The sequence below is a fragment of the Triplophysa rosa genome, linkage group LG2, assembly GCF_024868665.1.
Source record: "Triplophysa rosa linkage group LG2, Trosa_1v2, whole genome shotgun sequence".
In the NCBI taxonomy this organism is placed as follows: Eukaryota; Metazoa; Chordata; class Actinopteri; order Cypriniformes; family Nemacheilidae; genus Triplophysa; species Triplophysa rosa.
This window is the reverse complement of record NC_079891.1, coordinates 2512782-2529202: the sequence shown is the minus strand read 5'-3', so window position 1 is coordinate 2529202 and position 16421 is coordinate 2512782. Positions and strand designations below refer to the sequence as shown.

At 38.9% G+C, this 16421-nt stretch overlaps 3 protein-coding genes across 5 annotated transcripts; all 3 read right to left on the bottom strand.

The window, feature by feature from the left end:
• Positions 1 to 6: 6 nt before the first annotated feature.
• On the bottom strand, positions 7 to 6325 carry rnf167 (ring finger protein 167). Of its 3 annotated transcripts, none has more exons than XM_057323951.1 (10): positions 6089 to 6325; positions 4091 to 4202; positions 3787 to 3867; positions 3560 to 3700; positions 3283 to 3370; positions 3056 to 3146; positions 2755 to 2860; positions 2369 to 2462; positions 2140 to 2220; positions 7 to 1637 (listed from the first exon to the last, which is right to left on the bottom strand). In XM_057323951.1, exons 2-10 carry the CDS (start codon positions 4181 to 4183, stop codon positions 1198 to 1200), a joined length of 1215 nt encoding a protein of 404 aa, XP_057179934.1. In that variant the 5' UTR covers positions 4184 to 4202; positions 6089 to 6325; the 3' UTR covers positions 7 to 1197. The 3 variants fall into 3 exon arrangements, with proteins under 3 accessions (XP_057179934.1, XP_057179950.1, XP_057179941.1); XM_057323967.1 differs by lacking the exon at positions 6089 to 6325 and adding an exon at positions 5975 to 6074; XM_057323958.1 differs by lacking the exon at positions 6089 to 6325 and adding an exon at positions 4664 to 4794.
• Positions 6326 to 6721: 396 nt separating this feature from the next.
• Positions 6722 to 11041, bottom strand: spag7 (sperm associated antigen 7). Its single transcript, XM_057326383.1, has 7 exons — positions 9794 to 11041; positions 9021 to 9088; positions 8255 to 8343; positions 7946 to 8030; positions 7738 to 7827; positions 7413 to 7569; positions 6722 to 7327 (listed from the first exon to the last, which is right to left on the bottom strand). The coding sequence occupies exons 1-7, from the start codon at positions 9876 to 9878 to the stop codon at positions 7209 to 7211; spliced, it is 693 nt and encodes a 230-aa protein (XP_057182366.1). The 5' UTR covers positions 9879 to 11041; the 3' UTR covers positions 6722 to 7208.
• Positions 11042 to 11165: 124 nt separating this feature from the next.
• slc25a11 (solute carrier family 25 member 11) lies at positions 11166 to 16232 on the bottom strand. Its single transcript, XM_057326373.1, has 8 exons — positions 16021 to 16232; positions 13735 to 13887; positions 13381 to 13587; positions 13173 to 13263; positions 12814 to 12904; positions 12506 to 12605; positions 12264 to 12315; positions 11166 to 11746 (listed from the first exon to the last, which is right to left on the bottom strand). Exons 1-8 carry the CDS (start codon positions 16095 to 16097, stop codon positions 11591 to 11593), a joined length of 927 nt encoding a protein of 308 aa, XP_057182356.1. The 5' UTR covers positions 16098 to 16232; the 3' UTR covers positions 11166 to 11590.
• Between the last annotated feature and the right edge of the window lie 189 nt (positions 16233 to 16421).

The window sequence follows — 16421 nt, the reverse complement described above, 5'->3', positions numbered from 1 at the left end:
ACTGTATAGAGTTAAAATGGACTTTATGGCAGCAATAGTACAGTCTTAAATCAATCATCAACAAAGTCAATTAGAACGCAGGACTCAATGTTTACATAGACTCTGATCTAAATGATGATTGGGGGAAAACAGACACAGGTTCCATTAGTTTATACTAAACATTTCTTATTCATTTATGATGAAACATAAAATCTAACAAGACAGTACATGTTTGAAAACAAGTATAAACATTGCCATGAAGTCTATTTACTGTCAGCCATGAAGAGAGCAAACTGAAAAAGCAGCTAGTATGGTTAATAGTATTAAACATAGAGCGACAGTCTGTGAGTTTGTCGGTGGGGATTTGATCAATGCATGAGTTTTTTCAATAAAAAAAGATCATTAAAATAAGTTGGTTATTAAAGACGCAAACTCAGAAGTCTGCATTGGTGAATACGTAAAGGAAATACAACTCTTAATTTACAAACTGGCAGCCTGTCCGTATTGCACATTAATGGTGACTAGGAACGAACCACCAACTTTAAGGAATGGCTCACCAAAAACAATCAAAAAAAGAAAATTGTCCTTACCCTCATATTGTTCCGAACCTGTATGACTTGTTTTTCAGTGGTGGAACATGAAATAGACTCAGTGATTATCTTCCCATTCGCTACAGCTCTCAAAATGTCACCTGCGCTTCTGCATATTATTCAAACCTGCAGCATGTAACCATAATGGATGGAGATGATGCACGTTTGAAAAACAAAAGTGTCAATGAGATTTGAGAGCTTTAGGCAAAAGAAATTCTCCCTTTGTGTTCCACAGGAGATAGCAAAACGATACAGCTTTGGAACGACGCGAGAGTGAGCAAACGAAACTACCCCAAGTAGTTTTTACATTAACTCCAATCCGAACATGGGCCCAAATTTGGAAAACTTTATTAAACCACACCGATGTGAAAAGTTGGAAACAACTTTGTGTGAGAAACTATAAATTTGTCGTACATCTGAAGTGTAGTGTCGGTCACACCAGCTACCTAAAAGTGGTGCGGGTGTGTGTCACAGTGGGACTGGAGCTAAGTGTCAAAATGAGTAAAGGGTGTTATTTTCACCCATTCAGCTCCCACCGCTGTGAAAGTAAAGATTTGTTGTTGTGAGAAAACACAACCTAGTAACACCCAAAACGACAAGATAAAGGGTTGCTTTTACTGAAAACCTCTCAGACTCCTACAGCGCCTCTTCCAATCAGCTCTGTGGTGTCATTATCTGAGGCCTGACCCTCCTCATCCTCATCACCTTCGTCTGTGTCCTCTACAGGTGAGTAGTATTCCTCGCAGCCCAGGAGGGGGACGTCGCACTGCATGCACTGAGCTGAGGTTGTCACCGTGGCGACGGTTGTCGTTACCGTGGAGGAGTAAGTGGGAGGCGGGCTGGAGGATGAGGGGGACGCAGGGTTGGAGGGACGAAGCAGAGGGGTGCGCTCGGAGTCCGCATCGCTTGTTCCTTCCTCTTCCTCATTGGCTTCACGTGGCCCCGCCTCTTCGTCGGAATCGGAAGATTCTGAGTTTTCCAGGTTGGAACGGGTAACCCTCTGCTTACACACGGGACAGGTTTTCTTGGTTTTGGTGAGCCAGGGGTCCACACACCTGCAGTGGTAGGCTAAAGGACGGGACCAAAGTACAAAGTACAGTACGAATGGCGTTAGGGTACTTTTGAAATCGAACAAATAAATGACAAATTGATCAAATCAGTTAACATCGATACCAAAAATGGTCAAAATGAAATGTCATTATTGATTCGTTGGGTTAGTGTTCCAAAGCATGGAGAACTTCACTTTACCATGGCAAAAGAACACAATACCATAAAAAGTTACGGCAAGAGAAAAGGGTCCAAAGCATAAGAGCCGATGACATTCAATAATTGTGTGAAATGATTTGACAAGTTCCTTGTGCATTTCAAAGCAGTTGTAAGTGTTATAAATTCAAATTAATGACACTTATTCCAGTGATAAAATGTGAGTAATCGAAGAGAATCCATAGGTCACTCGCTTGTCAAAAGTTTCGTTGAACACACAAAACCTCCACGTACTTTTTGCTGCTGTACTTTTCATCATTAAATGCAAATACATGCAAACACACAGAAGGTCGAGCGGCTCAATTACCGTGCGAACATGGCAGAACTCTCAATTTATCTCCTTCTTCATATTCATCCAGGCAAATGGCACAGACGTCATACTTATCGCCTAAAATAAAAAAAAAAAAAAAAAAACAGGACACAGAAGAATCGCTCAGAATTCCTTTGTTAAAATCTACAGTGCATTCTGGGATCAGTTTTGTGATACACCAATGTTAGAGAAAAAAGTAAAACTTCAAGCTGTCCCCGTGGCTCACCTTTGACAAACTTGTGCGTGGGAATCTTTTTCAGCTGTTCTTTGGATAGTCTGTTTTTCTGGAGTCTCTTCCTGTGCTGAACGCACCTGACGACCTGAACGACACAAGTACAAACCATCATCAGCCCCACTGAATTTACAGACATTTAATCTTGATTCATGATTCTGGTTATTTCAGCAATTCTAGTGAAGGTTCCAATTTTCCAGCGATGTTCCGTGGACACAAACATCCACAACATGCTTCAGTGAGACGAGCGCAATAAAAGAACGGCCTTCACACGTCATACAGATATAAACTTGCTCATTTACTCGCATACACAAAATATTATTTTATTGTTAGAATATTCATGCAAAATAACATCCAAAGCATATAAGACATGTGCTGACCAGTATGATGACCATGACGAGGATGATTATGCCCACCACTCCAGTGAAGGGGATGAGATAATATGAGAGAGGGAAGGAGAACTCTGGTTTGAGAATCACAAAAGCCCTGTAGCAGAGAGAATTCACATTACTCACACAAACAATCCTGAAGATGCTAATGACGATTGTCTGAACAAAACTTGAAAACAGCACCTAAGCAACATGTATTCACAAACTAATGAAATTAGTCTACTTAAATTAATTTGCACCTCTGAATTCATTTCTGTACAAAACAAATGTAGGCTATGCATGTTATTCTCACCCTTTCTCTGGTATGATGAAGGTGCGCAGTATTTGAGAGGCGTAGAAACTTGTGAACACAGAGGGAATGTCGATCTCATTAGCAATGGTGTCTAAACAAAAACACACCATCAAACAGACAGTCTCAACATTAGTTTCTTATAACTAACATCTCAAACTATGATTTTACTATAAGCAATATTAATGAAACAAGGTGCTCAACACGAGCTCTCTCCGTGCGTCTCTCACCGTTGCTGTAGCCCATACTGAGGAGTGAATCTGAGTACATGTTGTGTACTATAGCTGCACTGAAACCGGCCTGCTGAGCATGTAGCACCTACGACACAAAAACTAACATCATTCAGTAAAAGTCATTACACAATGAACAAACATAGTCTTGCCCATAATTAGAAACGGCTGGCCTTTTTTTGCCTTCATTTTTTCCATTTCAAATGTAAAGTTTTATTTTTAGCACATCCTTTTCCTTTCTTTGAGTTATATTTATTGAATTAAATACAACGTCAACCTTGATATCAAAGTTACAGTCATAGCGGCGAATGAGGACGATGTATTTGGTAGTGCTGTTGGGATCTGATGGTGTGGGTGACACAGGTGCGGGATCTATCGGCGTGCATGCGTTCTGAGGACGAGCTTCAACAAGGATACCCTGAGACAGAGAGAGACAGAGTCACTCAAATGCAGTTCGATACATTGCACAATATTGTATCATTTGACCTGAAAAGTGATCATTACCGTTAGTCCATCTTTTGGCAGAGAAGAGCCAAAGAGAGCAGGAAGATCTTCAAACAGCATGGAGGTCATGTTACTATAATGCTGCATGGAACAAAAAAAGCCATCAGCGACCGATGACGATACACGGTCATCGCAAAACTGTAAACTTCACCCCCGGCTCATAATTCGCCTGGTTTAATAACATATCATCAGACATAAATGCATGGAAATCTCAATCTCATAAACAAACTTTTTCCACCATAAAAAGCTCAAAATTCTTTAAAAAAAAAAAGCAACACTAGTGGCCTAGAAAGCAGGCACTCACAGCGTAGATGTAAGCATGTCCAGGAGAGGGAGCCAGAGTGCAGCATAAGACCAAAAGGCCCAATACGCCCAGTCCAGTCCCCACATACACCATCCTGAATTACACTGAAGACCTACAGAGACAAACAGCACTTTAACAACTCTTCCAACTGAGATAAACGATATAACGAACACGTCTACAGCAGGAAAACAGAAAGCATGAGGGAATTCATACTAGTAAAGTCACTACTGTCAATCTCTAAATTCTCTATATGTCATATAAACACAATTTAATGGATAAAAATGTATTTGAGATGGCTCATAAGATTTAGTTTTAGTAGCTGCACAGCTGAGGATGAAGGTCTATGGGCTTGTTTAATACAAAAATATTTCCTCTGCCGTACACAAATCTAAGGGGAAAGGGTAGGAAAAAACGTTCTTGTTGATCCCTCAAACAGCAATGGTAACTTCACTAACAGCTATTTTTGTTCATTCATTTTTAAATGTTTCGATTCTAACATTTAACCTTAAAATACCCATTTTGAGTGACTGTAATGGTTAAAATGTAGAATATTTTAATAATCACCTGACTTACCTTTAATAAAGAAAGGGGCATTTAGTTTGCATCCCTGTTAATTGCAGTTTTTCTCAAAGCATTTCTAAAACACAAACCCTGTCCTCCTATAAACGCGTCAAATCCAAGTGCCATCAAGCTCATCTTACCAAGAAATAATTAACCAACCAGGACTGCTAAACTGAGAGGAAACTGGTATTTTGATGAGTCATTAACCCTCAAGGAAGTGAAACCAACCAGTGGAAGAATTGGCACATTCACAGAGAGATCAAGCCCCTTTCAAATGCAAAAGATTGTTTGTCCCGATCCCCATCTTGTTCAACCAAACGGGTGTAACTCCAAAAACGACGCCTAACAAATATGTGGGATGTGAAACTGTTTAAATTCCATGATTTAATTCTGTGACAAAATGGCGATACATAAGACATGTCCATGCCTGTTGGGTGTGTCTGATGATCCGACATGTTTTAAAGGGACTGTTTACCTAGATATAATAATTCTGCATACGAACACAAAAGAAGATATTTTGTCTCAGTGGTTTTGTGTCCATACAATTAAGGTCAACGGGGGTCAACGTTGCTTGATGGTCAACGCTGTTCAAAATATCTTCTTTCGTGTTCAGCAGAGGAAAGTCATACAGGTTTGGAACAACATAAGGATGTGAGTAAATGATTTATTTCATTTTTGGGTGACCTATATTGCATTAAGACTGAGTATCGTGGGTGGAGGGCAAGCAAGAGATTTTCATCCACTGAACATGTCTGATGTTGAATGCTAATGTTATTATCATATCATGTCAACCTGTCTAACCACTTTCCAAAGATGGCTATCGATCTAAACATAGAATATGCTTTTCAAATGTCATAACATTTCCAACCTACAGTTTCGCAACAATAAACATCAGCCAGCGAATGTTGACAACAATAAAGCAAATACAGTTATGATCTATGAGGGCATTGATGATGTAGAATGTTTATGTAAAAAAAGTGAGGATTTCTAGTTGAAATTTTAATTATTAACTTTGAGTACTTTTATAAGTTTATTGAAAATCCCTGCAGACATAAGATGCATTGTTTATGGCACTCTCGTGCTTTACATGCGTGTTCTCGTGCTGACACATGCAGTTCTGTCAGCACATGCATGTCACCTCATAAACCAGCTAAACGAGTGTTATCTAGCAATCTGTGTCACTTTATTAACAGTACAAAAACTGCACATTCAACATTCACTGCATTTTCATGATTATTGATAATGTTCACATGTCGTCGCGACTTCGTATCTGACAAAAACTCAAAGTGAGAAAAGCACCCATTTCCACATGAAGACAATTACCTTCCGTTCTCAGCTCCACCACAATGTTTCTGAATGAACTAATGCGAGTTGTTTTAAACACCACGGTGTCGTCTGTTATGTAATGTAGAGCTCGTTGTGATTGTCTTCACTTACTGTGTGTCGGGTAGCTGGATTAGCACTCGTAATGCTAACGTCTCGCGCCCGCCTCCTCCCTTTATTCCAAACGTGCTCCTTGTAACACGGCGATTATTTTCTCAAAAAGTTCCTTCTCGAAGCCTGTAACTCATCGATCCGATGGGACAGTGCTCGTCGATTCGTCCCTTCCTGGAATAACGACCACCGGTTTGTTTACGGTTCTGTGAGGCCAACGAGAAACGCGAAGTTACGCTTCTCGCGAGAGCTGCTAAATCTGGGGCTCGAGGGCCACCTGGCGGCCTACGGTGAAACTGCCGGGGATTGACAAACGTATTAAAGTATTTATATGATGAATACGACATTTACACATGCTTAATATAATAAAAAAAATCAAAATATACTTAATTTTCAATGAAAAGTTTGTTTTTAAAAGTAACTAAAACGATTCGGATCTATGGCTTTAAATCATTTTCACAGTTTTTTGTTTACAATTCTGTGACCTAAATTAACATTAGAAAAAACCATCAAGCAATCCAATTTATTATAAGCCTTATATAAGCCTTCTGTAAAATCTGAAACAATACTAAAGATCTAAATAAGGGATATATAACAAAATTAGTAAAAAAAAACAATTTTAAACAAATGTTAAGAGAAACAACTGCTTGTTTATTGAAAAACCATCTCATGATTTAAAATGCGCAAGACAAAATGATTAAAATGGCAATGGCGTTAGATTATAACTATCACAAATACGTAAAGGCAATAAATATCCTGACTGTGCAACTGAAACACAGCTAGCAATGAAACTAAAAACATTCTAAAGAAGTTTCTTTTAACATTGAGCTAGTAGAAATGACCAGGCCAAAATGAAAAGTTATTCATACATTTAAACACCAAATATTTCTAACTATGCTCATTTTAAGCTCTAAAAACACATCATTTGGGAAGGGTACAGACTCAAAATCCTTGAACAGTACAGTTGCAGTTCTGGACTGCCATTATGTGCATAACATTTCACCTTTACTAAATCTCACAGGTAAAGTTTAGTTTATGTAAAACATTGTTATAGAGTAAAACATTGTCCAGTAACCCTTCTACCGTGCATAACAATTCTTGTTCATGTACACACACATCTTTCTCACACATTACTTCCACTGCCAGCTGCCTCTTCTTCACCCTTCTTCAGCCGTTTTTTGGCTCTGATCTCATTCATGGCTTCCTCGATGGAGCGTGTGTCCCTCTTATTGGCCACAGGGACTGTAGGAATAGGAGACGAGATCAAAATGAGGGAAACGTACATCGGACAACAGCAGAAGTGAAGGCCAGTTGTTTGAATACTCACCACAGCCGTATGACTGGTTGGCTTGTAGAGTGTGGGCAGCGTCTTTAGCTGCAGACGTCCCAATCAGATGGCTGTATTTGTCTCTGTAGTTTGAATTGGGTGAGACAGGTCTCATCTGAGTGCGACTGGCCGCTTCCATCTCCAATGCGGCCTGCTCCTGTGGAAGGTGCCAAAAACAACAGATGCTCAGTAAGACAATTCAAAACAATCGATGACGTCTGATTGTAAAATATATGTTTTCATAGATCTGTTTATTTTCTGTTTCGGAAAATTATACTAATCTAGTGTCTGTCTCTTTTCTAAGACCGTATACATGTCCTCTTACCTTTAGCTTGCGTCTCTCCTCGGCTTTCTGTGGATCCCACTCCTCACCTTTACGATACGCCTCCAGTTCCTCATCTGACGGTGCAAATTCCTTCACCACCAAACAATCAAAAGAACAATAAACAACAATACAGAGGGGAAATACAGCATGCTTAAATGTTTGTAAAAAAAACATTTTTTACAGGAACTTGTCTGCTAGACCTGCTTACCCTTTTAAACAGCATGACATATCTGCTTTCTTCATCCTCACCAAAGGAAAAAGAGGTCAGGCCTGCCACCTCTGCCACATCATGCCTAGAGCAGATGAAGGTGAAGATGATTAAATGCAGAACTGGAAATTGAGCCCAACAAAAGTCATTACGAGCATATATTTCTGTAGAATTTTGTAGGTATGATTTTACGCACTATTAAAAAAATGTAATTCACCATAGACTCCAGCCATTCCACAGCCCTGGGTTTGGGGAATAGATAGAGATGGAATTTAACATGAAACAAAACGTAAGGGACATGAAACTCACAATATGCTTCGCTCAATCTTTCCCATTGGGTTATACTTCTTCTTCTGTTGCGTGCTGTCCTGAATAAAGTGTGACACCTCCTTCTCCATCTGAAAAAAAACATACTTCCTTTCATAAACAAAAGCTTACTATGTCAGAGGACAGTCTATAATATTTGATCCTTTTGTTAAAACACGGCTTGTTGGAATGCTTGATTCTGATTGGCCAGTCGCGACATTTGCAGGTTCGTTATTCCCAGATAACAACGGCTCAAAACTAATAACACACGGTGACCCGGATGCAGCAAATCATTTTGACAGGTTTTTGTTGATAAATTAAATATGTCTTTTAATAACATATCATTATATTTACAAATGATTAAACCAAATTGCCTGTTCGTGACATTTGAACGTTGTTTTTCTTAAAGTAAACAGCTTTTCCTCGCCTAAGGTCTGCATTTGGTAAAAATGAACTAATAAAATATTTCAAATTCACATTTCATGACCGGTTTTTTTCTCACGTGGCAAGTAGCCGTGTAATAAGCGGGAGAATGTACAAGCAGCCGGTTGTTATCGCGAAATAAGCCCCTTCAGTGATCACACTGTCGGGGCTTATTTCTGTGATAACAACCGTACATTATCCCTTACATGATGTCAGAGTGACAGAACACGTATGGTATGGTGTGTTCTATCATTATCACATGCAAACATGAGTGAAATAAAAAACATTATTTCAGATTTAAACCACCATTCAAGTGTGTGAGACAAAAGGAGAACGGCAGTCAAACCTTTTTTCGAAACTCTGCTTTTTTCCTCTTCTCATCCTCCTCCATCTTCTTCAGCCTGGCTGCTTGTTCTGTATTGTAAAGGTAAGGTTGAGAGTAAATGATTACAATGAACACTATCCATCTCAAGAGTTCACTTTAAAAATCTTAAATCTGACTGGATGTTTATAGCCTCTGTAAAAATATGCTACATATGATTTATGAGTTCTATATTAAGGTTTATATAGCTTATGTTTATACATTTTGTGTTAATGTTCATTTTGTAATTGGATAAGAATGAAATTCGTTCTAAATTAATATGTTCAATTCTAAAGACACATTTTATTGCGTTTTCAGCTGTTATAATTTATTTATTTACATCACCTCTAAAAAAAATTACATTAGCCTACATACATTTCGGCACTTTTTTGTTGGTTTCAAAGGGTTAATGTACTATTCAAAATAGCTGTATAATTATCATTCTGAGAATAAAAAGCCAATCAAATATAGTCTACACATTTATCTCAAACATCCCTGATTTTTATTTCGTTTTCTATCAACAAACCAGCTGTGACGTCATGTGGATTTTCAACAACAGTAAATGGATACAGAGATGACGTATGCGCGTGCACGTTTTACTTCCGAGACGGCGATTGGTTGTTTTTATTACAGATCGTGCCGCAGAGGGCGTCCGGATAATTGTCAAGTTTTACTCGAAAACCAACACGCCTGCTCGGTTCCGTCTTCTAAGCCACGATGCGTTGTATTTGTTGGGTTTAAAGTTTGAATTTCTCTACCTCTAGCTTTCCGCCGGCTTTCCTGGTCGTGAACGGTTGGAGGTTTCTCCATCGAGCTCAAGATCGAGCCCAAGAGGTCCGCCATCTTTGGACTGTGTAAATTTGACCGGAAACTCGCTCCAAAAATGCATTGTGGGTAATGTCGTCAGATCGCTAGCTTTCAAAATGACGTCAGCGCTTCCACGCTCGTCTGATTTGCGTAAACATTTTGATTTTGTTGCTTCCTAAATTTTACATTCATGGATGCAGATTTGCTATTGTCTGTAATTAAAAATGTAGTTTGTTATTTGGTATGAGCACAAGTAAAGAAAAAAATAAAAGCAAAAGACGAATAAAGTAGGCCATCTGGTTCCATTCTAAATGTATTGTGAAACCTCTTTGAATAGATGTGTCGACTTAACAGCTTTTGCTTTTTCTATAATAAAGTATCCTTACCTTATAAGGCATTGTGGCCTATAAATCTATTCTTAACTATCAATATTTTGGATTATTGAGCTCAGAATTATATGAACTGAACATAATCGCATTTTAGACCAGATTTGTCCTGTAAAAATACAAACTAAAAATAGTAGTGGTAAGGAATCTTCGATTGTCTACTGTGTTTTATGAATTTAATTGTCTGATTTCAAACTTGTACTATTATGTATTTACTTTTGCAACAATGCAAAAACGTAAATGTTTACACGCAGCTTATTCATTAAAATGTCACAATATAAACTTTGTTTGAAAGATGATCTTGTTTTTAACTACACAATATTTCCGAATATCACTGAAATTTGGCCAATTCAGAGAAATTTCTAATTCATAAATAGCCATTTAAACCATTAAAACAGTTTAAAAAAACCTCATCAATACAATAATTAATCTAAGAGTAAAAATGCTGTGAAAGCTTTCATCTCCCCTACACGCTGTCTAGTTAATAAATCCTATAGCTGTAAACTCTTTAATGTTTTTACGATTTAAAAATTAATCCGTAAAACTAAACTAAGGTGTATCAATGTGTAGTAATAATATTCTCGTGTCCAGTTGTTATCATAATCACCAGAGATCAAAGTTCTTAAACTCGCCTTTAATACATTGGGTAAGGCCTTGGCCTTTACACACTTTGTGTTCTTCATTATACCGCAATGACCTGTTAATTATGCTCAACATTAGAAATAATTAACAATTATTAAGGAAGCCTTTGTCCTATTTGGAAGGACTTTTGGTGGGTCTACACGAGTGTTCACAGGTGGTCACCGCTATATGACAATGTATTTTACGGTAGACCACCATTGTTGCACTACCCCGTTATTTGTGAATATTTTACCAAATGTTCATCTGGAAATGAATAAAAACACTATGAAAAAAAAAAAAAAAAAAAGAGTTCAAATTCAAGGAATTAAAGAGATGTTTTATGAATTGTGGTGCAGCGTCTGTTAACACATCAGTCAAGCTTGAGAACTGTAAAACTTTAAGAGTGACGGTTGTGGAGTGGAATTATATAAATATAATTCTTTAAAAAGAAAATGAGGTTTACAACTGGTGTGAATGATCCCTCCTCACACCATGAAGACAGAAAGGACCAGTTTAGGATTTAAGTCGGTCAGCTACAGTCTGTAAAATAGGAGTCCATCGCAGTTACCACAGCAGCGCCCTTGAGCCAGTGTGTATCACCAGCCTTCAAAACCAACAACTATTCTAGTGATGTGATGAAAAACAGCATGTTGAGAAATGGCGTTTGCAGACGATCATACACACTGGCCCATTAGAAATGGGTTGCACTCGTGCTGTCCATTGCTGGCTCAAATGTTCCATCTATGAATCAAGAAAATAGATCTTGTAAAACTTGTTCATCTGCTCCAGGAAGATGAAGGTCAGGACTGTGTGTGGCCCCAGGCGAGCGTAATATGGAGTAAAACCCTTCCACAGACTAAAGAATCCCTCATTCCTAATGACCTTCACCAACACATCCTACAGAGAAAGACAAGGAAAAACACCGAAGAGTTATAGCAATAATTTTGATTATGGAAAGTGGGGCTTGTCTAGATTAAAATGCGATTCTTTGTTATTCTGGCCCCATTAATATGACACACGTCATTATAAGTGTTAGGGAGCTATGGGACTTTATTCAAACTTTTGTCGAACAAACTTGTCTTATCTACTTGGAAAAAAGCACAGCCACATCCCCCAACATCAGTAAGAGCAACATTAATAGTTATGTTTGCATAATAAAAATAATATCTTTAATAAAACTATTGTATTAGCATATTTACAAATATCATTTTGTACCTTAACACTTTTACTGCAAATGTCACTCTTTCTACAAGACCTACAAATGAAATACTAATGTCTTTGGGTCTCCTGAAACTCGAAGCCTATTCATTTCTCAGTCTCTCTACGTTAGTGCGACGGTACTGAAAGGTCACAACTCCAGCTGTCTGAGATCAGTGTCTTAAACAGAATGAGGAGAGCGATAAAAAGAACATACCAATCCATTCTTGTACTCGGGTTTGCCGTCAATCATTCTCATATTCTGAATTCTTTTCAAAACAGAAAGCAATACGTTACCATTTATACACTTGATTAAACCTGCATTATACATTTAGGTGACGCATTCATATTTATTCATTAGTGTTACTAGTGCATTTTTAGGCCTTAAATGAACTGCCAGTCACTTTAGATAAAAGCATCTAAAGAAAACGTAAATGTAAAGAAGGGTGTTGATGGTACCTGGTCTTCACAATGTCGACTGGCATGGAGGCCGCTGTGGTGACCAGTCCACTGATCATACTGGCACAGAAATGACACAGAATATTATCTCTGAAATATCCTGCAGACAAACAAGAGTTCATTCAGAACAAAATGCACATACACTGGCTGTAGATAAGAGGCAGTTAGCAAATAAAACTCCAATATAAAGTTGACGGATTTACTCATTAGTACACACCTATAGGACTGGACATGCGAGTTAGATTTTACAGCAGGGCTGATACCACAAAACTGTAACTGATAAGATAAAAGACGTAAAACGTTCGTACCAGAGTCCAGGAGAGCTTGTTTGGATTGAGAGTATGAGGCAAGTTGTGCTGCGTTCACTACAACGGCTCTGGTCATGGTGGGTATGCAGCCCTAAATCACAAACAAACACACACACGTCATACTACAGTATACAGTTTCACAATACTACAGAATACACACAGCATGTACACAAACAAAACTGTAGGCGAATATATAAACAGAAAACATCACACATAAACCAAAACATAATGTATATGCAACGTCAGAACTGTTTGAATTGTCTATGTTTATGTTTTCACATACTGTTTTTCCAATTGAGGATGTTCCCCAAAAGTACGTTTGTTTAGAATCATACCCTCAAACACAAACACACACTTACCCTCCAAAGTGTAGTAATTCCTTCTTCCCTTGTGATCCTGATGAGGGCATTAAAGACATTTGTATAACCCCTCCTTTGTTCTGGAGGCAACCTGGAAAAGATAGTTTTTCATATTAATGACTGACATTTCATCTCTGCATTTCACAAAAGCTTGAATTTGGGATTTTCTTTCACTCAAAAACTGCTAAAACTGCAGTTCCATCCGTACCGTCCATCAGCAGTCATTCGGATAAGCGCCACCTCAGCCGGAGTCCCGACAAACGCCCCTGTCGCCCCAGCGGTCATGCCTATCAAAGCCTTCATTAAGAAGTTGGGAGGCGTTCCATCTGCTTTAGACATGCGCTCGAACAGGACTGTGTAGATGCCCAAGCGGGTCGTGGTGTAGGTGGCCTGTCTCAACAGACCCGCAGAAAGTCTACAATGGACGAGATGGGAATGAAAGAGACATTTTCTGCTTGTGAAAAGTTGGTATACATTCATTCTTCATTACTAATTAGCGGCTAGAGATCTACAGGACATCTGATTTTCCTCATCACACCTGTGGCACGTCTCGCTTTCTTACCCGGTGTAGATGCCACTGACGCCCTCGTTGCGAAGGATGCTGGCTACGGCATGCAGACTCGTCTTGTACTCGCGGGCCTTGGAGCCCTGACCGCTGAGCTGCATCCGGTTTTTCACCAGATCTAAAGGCTGCACAAACACGGTCGCCCCCATCCTGAGAATCAGAAACAATGTGGATTGGATAAATTACATTTATAAACGTTGAAATCCTGCATTACAGTAGCCGAAAAATCTGACAGGATTAGTAGTACTAAATGATCAAAGGAGGAAAATGGAAAAAAATCCAAACCTTTGTTTTCGTTCAGAACACAAAACCTCTCAATACAATTTTAACATAAAATCTCAATCCAAGTTCTGATAAAGCTGACAGAACATCCAATAGGAGGGCTGTTTCTTTAATAAAAGCCTTTCACTGAAGCCCCATCCCTAGTGTGCTTAGAGTTTGGCTCATTTTAAGATCATGTTATGACGTTCACTCTTGTGATTCAAGGGCCTTGTGTTTGCATCTCCCAGTCAGTGTGTTTGGGTGCCGTTTCATGTTTGTCTAAACATGCCCAAACCCTTTCACATTTCCATTTTTTTCTGTAATTAAATGTAGATACAGCCTGTCAAATACATCTGCATGTCCTATTCCAAATGCCTACAAGGAATGTGCACATTATTAGGTCATGTCAAACAAGTCATACAAGTAAGATTGTTTTGTCTCACTTATACTACATTCATAGCAAGCACTTGTGTCCGTAACACATTTAAAGTTCCAGTGAAAGTAATAATGACAATTCTTATTTTTTCATCAAATATTGCAGCGTTTATAGTAAATAGCTTATCAATGTGGGTCGTTTTCTTTTTAAAATTCATGTACCCTCATAATCTTCAGTTAAAATCTGAAAATGCACTTCCGCCCTGAAATGACTATCCATCTCAAATGACTTATGCTGGGTTCACACCAAACGCGAACAATCACGTTCCACGCTCTTTATTACTCGTGGGAATGAGTGACACAAAATTACAAATATTTTCAACCTTCGCGGAAGACGATATTGACATGCGTTTGCGGCAACCGCGCCGCCCGATTTGCGTCATTTGCACCGCCTGCAGCAAGTTTGCGACTACACGCGTCTTTGCATTGACTTTGTATGTAATTTACTAGCACAAAACGCTTAATTCGCATTTGGTGTGAACCCAGTGTTAAACTAGATGGCTTGGCCGGAGCATCCGTTAACTCCTCCCCTTCAGATGTCAGTCTGCTGCCAGTTTCATTTCAAAATCAATACAACAGCTGTTTTTAAACACCTAATCAATTCGCAGTGAAAAACGCAAGCCACGCCCACTAATTTTCTCATTTGAAATTCCATTTCACTCGGAAACGTGTCAGAATACGAAAGTAAAAACGATCAAGTTCCGGTTCACGGGGACTTTAACACTTGCCATTTAACAAAATACAGCCCGATTGGAAAGTGAATTATGCTTAAAAATAAAATACTTTCGAGGGATATCTATCCAAATTTTTATCACACATTACTCGTTTCACATTAAGCATAATTGGCTGCCCTCAAAGTCTTCTAGCACTAGCATTTATAGATAACAATTTATCAGCTGTTAATATTTATCAGTCGATTTTTGATCGAAACCCCTTGGCTATATTGGCTATAGCATGAAAATGGCAATTTAACTAATAGTGTGTATTAGTGTGACTAATATGTTGTCTTTTTTGTCTAACTTTGTGCATATGTATAATAATGTTGGTCTGTTAAATGGATCCAATCAGCCAAAAATCCAATCTTGTAATGTGACCTTCATAAAGGGCAACATAAAATTGATAAAATGAACACCTGTGACATTACATTTAAGAGTTTTTAGCTCTTGTGGCATTTTGTGTAATATTATAACTTTGACATTATAGCCTCATATTAAGAATATTTCTATGAGAACTGATTATTAAGGTTTAATTATATGTTTTGTGTTATAATGATTTAATAATAAAAAAGAAGGTTCGTTATAAATTATGACAGCGATTCCCTCAGGACGACCGCGCATCACATGCCGCGCGCGTCCGTGACATTTAACGGAGAAGTTCAGATGGTCGCGACGCTTTCTCCGGGCCTGTAGCTTCTTTCACAACAATACCGAGGTAAAAAATACCCGACACGCTACGCAAACGGCACAGGTCAACCATCAAAAACAACAATAAACGACCCCTTATCAACAACAGTTAATCCGTTTAACGTTAAATCAAACCAATGCAATAGAAGCCTCTGCGTGGCTAAACGCGCAGCTGCATACGTACCCGGCCAAACCGCCGAAGAGGAATTTAATAGATTTGGGTGAAGTCTTGGGCTTCCTCTTGTCCGCTGCGGCTGCCATGGCTGCGGGGTTTGTCGGGCTTTCTGTAGGACACCTTCGCTTCTTCGCCCCGTTCCGCTGCGACGCGACACAGCTGCAGCTCAGTACAGCAAGGTGACTCGAGGGGGCCGCGCACGTTAGACGCAACGCCCTTCGACCAATAAGCTGTAAGCTTTCACTCGCGGGGACGAGCACGTAAGTGACGCGTGTGTGACGCGTCTCTCGGACACGTTACGTTTTTTTTACACAAATATTTAGGATTTGTCAGATTTTTTTATGGATAGATTATTAAGATTAATGCTAACTTTGTTTTTTTTCGAATAAAGCAACAGCAAGAGATTTATT